Source organism: Diaphorina citri, unplaced genomic scaffold, assembly GCF_000475195.1.
Source record: "Diaphorina citri unplaced genomic scaffold, Diaci psyllid genome assembly version 1.1 scaffold1592, whole genome shotgun sequence".
NCBI classification, from domain to species: domain Eukaryota; kingdom Metazoa; phylum Arthropoda; class Insecta; order Hemiptera; family Psyllidae; genus Diaphorina; species Diaphorina citri.
Genome location: NW_007379018.1, coordinates 23,848 through 28,713, shown reverse-complemented (window position 1 = coordinate 28,713; position 4,866 = coordinate 23,848). Strand labels below are relative to the sequence as shown.

Genomic DNA, 4,866 nt, shown 5'->3' with positions numbered 1-4,866 from the left:
TCAAAGCGCGGGGCCCCCAAAAGCGCGGGGCCCGTGGCAGTCTGCCATTCTGCCTTATGGGTAATCCGGCCCTGGTTAGGTTGAAGGCAAAAAAGAAGCTTTCTTTTTCACTGGCGTGTCTTCTGCAACAATATGAGTTCGAAGTTGGTACCAAGAAGCGTTTAGAAACATTTTTAGCACAAAAACGACTGTGAGAGTACCTACAGGAATTGAAACTGTCCCGACTTATTAGCACTCGAGAACTGTAACTGTACATAGGTATGTAGGTTTCTAGACTTCTGGAAATCGGATAGTTAATATTCTCCCTATACGTAAAACGGCTGTGATGATATTTTTTTTTTTTTTTAAAGAGGTTTGACAGAGGGAACTGTAACTGCTATGGTATTATCGTCCCGAAATCGAAAAGAGAAGGAAGACAGGATAGGAGAAAGCCAGCCGTTCCGAGAACGAACATTAACCCATCAGGATAAAATCTGCCCCGGGCGGGAATTGAACCCGCGGCCTAGCGCTTACAGGGCAGACGTACTACCAACAAACTAAGCTAACTAGGCTGGCTTACGATTTTTACTTTCTATTATTTTTCTTCGAACGACAAGTGGGAACGGGCCTAATGGAACCGCAAAACATTACTTTAGGGTCCGATGATGACTTACCCTGACAAATTTGAACACTGCAAATACTTCGAACCCAGCCGTTCCGAGAACGAACATTATCCCGTCAGGATAAAATCCGCCCCGGGCGGGAATCGAACCCGCGGCCTAGCGCTTACATGTGATGATAAACACCTTGAAGACTTTGTTCAAAGCCTAAGCTACAAAATTCCCTGTGGTTCTTGTGCAAAGGCTAGTATAAAATATAAATATAGGTAGGTCAGAGAGACACCTCGATTCAATTTTTTATCTGTATCTAAAAATATAAAAGATGAAACTGGAGTAGTTCTATCCCGGTTAGCCTCAAGAATTATTCTTCTTCTTCTTCTTAGCCTTTTCCCAAAGTGGGGTCGGCGTTTTTTGATGGCATCCTCCATCTGCCACGGTTATTTACATCTTCCTCTGATAAATCCTCAAGAATAATTACTACTAATTCTTTTGGAAAAATTACCTCTCGTTTTCCGCATTTGTAAACTTGTTTATATTCTCACAAAGCTTTCTTGTGACCCCAAAAGACCCAAGCATCTGACTTTGGTACAAGAATAGCTCATCCAGAACAGGGAAATTAGTGAAAAAGAACTTTGACTAAAACTACTGCCCATGATAAGACTGTAATCGGGCATATCATGCATTAAGTTAAGCACCAAACAGGGCCCTAAAAATGTAAGAATGCTACCATAATGCTAACAGAACTTAGATAAATTTATGAATAGATAGGTAGGTAATAAATATGTAATAATTAGAAAATTAGAAAATATAATGCATAGAAACTTACTATTTTTGTCGACTCCTTTATTAATGAACAACAAGATATATATTACAGCTCTTTCAACTTATCTTTCATAAGACATAGCAGATTGAAAAACTGTTCGGCTTTTTCATTGTAATGAACGTTGGAGAGTTTGAATGTCGGGTTCTCTTTGAACAAATATTCAGCCTGAAATCAAGAACCAAAAACTGTCACGAAGCGAAGGGCAGATCTCCATTTTATTATTATTTTCTTTCTTAAGATTGTACCTTGGAACCGCTTTCGCATTACTTCAAGGCATGTTCTTTTACATCCATGCCTATCCACGAACGGAAAAGTTCGGTCAGAAATTTTCCGCCCTGGCCGGGACTCGAACCCAGTACCTCCAGGTTGAGAGTCAGTGCTCTTGGGAATGAGTGCATCCCGAAATATCCAACATCACATGATGTACCATAGGGATGTAAAAGAATGAGCCTTGACTACTTAGCCACAGGGGCATCTATGGTTGACCTGAGGTTGAAAAGCTCACCAAATAATCCACGGGAGACTCAGGATTAGCTTGAGTTACATCATTCAATCCCCTGGTCACTACAGGCAGGACGTATTTCATCAGGTAGTGGCGTGGACAGACTTCCTGCGCAGCACTTCCAGATACATATCTCTCAGGATACTCTCATACTGATCTCTATCCTTGCTGGCTAGTTCTTCAAGAGTTCTCAATTCTTCCATATACGCCATGAGTTTCCCACTGAGTGTCTCCACATTCATCTCTCCTTCGCTTTTCAGGCTGTCATCTTCGGGTTTGTTCGACTCGTTCCGGTCGATTTCCTCCGTGAAGTCGAAATCGATGTTTTCGTTTTCCGACATGTTCATCAGATTCAGCAGTTCGATTTGGTGGTCGCAGTATTTGATTTGCTTTCGCTGGGTGACGAAAGATGGGAGTTTTCAAATTCTTTGTGGTAAAGCAGAGCTTTTTCACAACTTTCTAGTGGATATCACAACACTACTAAGTGCCTTCTTTGCAATCAATTTCCATATTTCAATATTCTTTTTACACTGGTAATGCCATCACTGGTCGCTACTCGATTAAAGTAGCTACTCAATTGTCCTCACGAGGCTGAGTGCACCCCGAGCTCCAAGCACAGAGCCGAAAAAAACCTCGGATCCGGCGGGAATCGAACCCGGGTCTCCTGCGTGCAAGCCTAGTGTGATACCCACTCGGCCACGGAGAAAGAAGGGAGTTAGAATGAGTTCAGTGAAAATCATTTGGTAAGAAAACTTCTGATAGTTGGTGTAGCGGCTTCAATTATAGCCGAATGGTGATGACACATTAAAGAAAAGATATATTTTTATTTTTATTTTATTTTAATTAGCCATAGGTTATCACTTATCTGCCATTATAGTAATCAAATCTGCCCCGGGCGGAATCGAACCCGCGACCTAGCGCTTACAAGGCAGACGCGCTACCCTCCGCGCTAACTAGGCTGCCGTCTCAAAGTAAGAAACTAATGACTGGTTCTCAAGGACCAACGTAATACTCTTCACCAACCTTCTTACCAGCTTCAAACAGTCCGTTAGCTTAACAGCCCTGTTAAGCCAATACAAATTAAATGGAACTTAACTGGCTGTTAGCTTAACAGGAGTTCTAATGACGGAATAAATATTGGTGAAATCCAACATAAGAAACTTACCAGGTATCTTTTCCTGTTGTCCAGAACATCCAAAGGACTCAAATATTGCAGTCCGTAATAGTCCGCTAGTTTTCGTGTTAGTTCGGTTTTGCCCGACATGGGCGGTCCATGAATCAGGATTTTTATAGGCTGAAACGGGCAGAGAAGTAACAAAATATATTTTGGTGAATCATTTTACTTTCCTTATCCTATAGGAAGGAAAGTAGTGTAATCGGGTCAAATTTTCGATGGTCGGTTTTTTCAAGAAAAGAATAGCATAAATCAGGGATTGTTGACCTTCTGTATCTTTTCAAGGCGCCATCAGTCTAGAAAAAAAGCTGAGGGGTCGATCAATTCTATTTCAGTAAGGTCGAGCGCCTTGACCCCTACATCACTGAGGCACATTTAAGGCCGGGGTCCACAAAGTCAGTTTAAACTCGGTTTAAGTTTAACTCTCGGATTAAGCTATCTTAATGGTTGATTTAAAAAAAAAATCAAAATTTTTAGCCAATCAGATTTCTTAAACCGAGATTAAAACTTAAACGGAGTTTAAACTTACTTTGTGGCCCCCGGGGGTAATTCTCACCTTCAAATTGTGACTTTTGAGAAAGGCTTTCAGCGTGTTACGCATGTTGTTGACAAAGTTCTTCTGAACTAAATTCATGTCTTTGCCAAAGTCCTCCACGAAATTTGATTCCACGGGTAAGTGAGATGTAAGTAGGTCCAGGGCTGTTTTCTGTGAAAGCAGAGTTGATTTAGTACAACAGATTTAGTAGAAAAACAGTAAGTAAAGGCCAAATTGATGATGATGTCGTCGTTTTTCTAACTAGCTTGAAATAAACAGAGTTAGATTCTCAGAGTTTATGAACAATTACATTCGAAAAAGGTACCAAGTTAAACAACAATTGTCGATATGAAAGGACGTTATTGTTAAAGTCTCAGCTTAGGCAAAACATCTGAGTGAGGTCTACAGTTCACAGAACCACTCGTTTACAAACATCAGGATAAAATCCGCCCCGGGCGGGAATCGAACCCGCGGCCTAGCGCTTACAAGGCAGACGCACTACAAACTAAGCTAACTAGGCCGGCAGATTTTCTCTTCGATATCGGGAAGATAAGACTTGCGTTGTTACAGTTTCCTCTATCAAACCTCTTTAAAAATATATATTTACATACAACTTCACCATAAGACCTGGGTTGTTAAGTCTTTAAATCTATCAAACCTCTTCAGTAGCAATAATAACGCTAACTAGGCCGGCAGATTTTCTCTTCGATATCGGGAAGATAAGACTTGCGTTGTTACAGTTTCCTCTATCAAACCTCTTTAAAAATGTATATTTACATAACTTGCAACTTCACCATAAGACCTGCCTTGTTAAGTCTTTAAATCTATCAAACCTCTTCAGTAGCAATAATGAAATTGTTGGAAAAAGAAAGTGAAAACTTACCTGCACCAAATACTTGCCGAGGAACATGTCTCCGTTTTGGACAAACACCCGATTTGGAACAACGTTCTCGAAATAGGTCACCACTTTGGGATCCAGCGGTTCTGATTTGGGCACATCTCCCTGGCCCGACTCCATTCAGTCCGCGGGTTCGAACCCAGCCGGTGGCTAAAAATAATTACCAAGCTGAAACACCTCTAGAGGGTGACTGAAAAGGGGGACCTCCTGACCTCTGTCTTTAGCCTCGGTTCAATATCAGCACGGTTGGTCCCGAGTTCGATTCCAAGAGTGGACGAGTTTTTTTTTTTTTTTTTTTTTTTTTTAAATGTGTTTTTTTTTTGAGACGATTGAGA

At 41.1% G+C, this 4,866-nt stretch overlaps 2 protein-coding genes across 2 annotated transcripts; both read right to left on the bottom strand.

Moving 5' to 3' along the window:
• Window positions 1–1,421: 1,421 nt before the first annotated feature.
• On the bottom strand, window positions 1,422–2,012 carry LOC103516529 (adenylate kinase 7-like). Its single transcript, XM_008481497.3, has 2 exons — window positions 1,928–2,012; window positions 1,422–1,587 (listed from the first exon to the last, which is right to left on the bottom strand). Exons 1-2 carry the CDS (start codon window positions 2,006–2,008, stop codon window positions 1,468–1,470), a joined length of 201 nt encoding a protein of 66 aa, XP_008479719.1. The 5' UTR covers window positions 2,009–2,012; the 3' UTR covers window positions 1,422–1,467.
• Window positions 2,008–4,651, bottom strand: LOC103516532. The gene is made up of 4 exons (XM_008481501.1): window positions 4,517–4,651; window positions 3,655–3,804; window positions 3,090–3,218; window positions 2,008–2,319 (listed from the first exon to the last, which is right to left on the bottom strand). The coding sequence occupies exons 1-4, from the start codon at window positions 4,649–4,651 to the stop codon at window positions 2,008–2,010; spliced, it is 726 nt and encodes a 241-aa protein (XP_008479723.1).
• Between the last annotated feature and the right edge of the window lie 215 nt (window positions 4,652–4,866).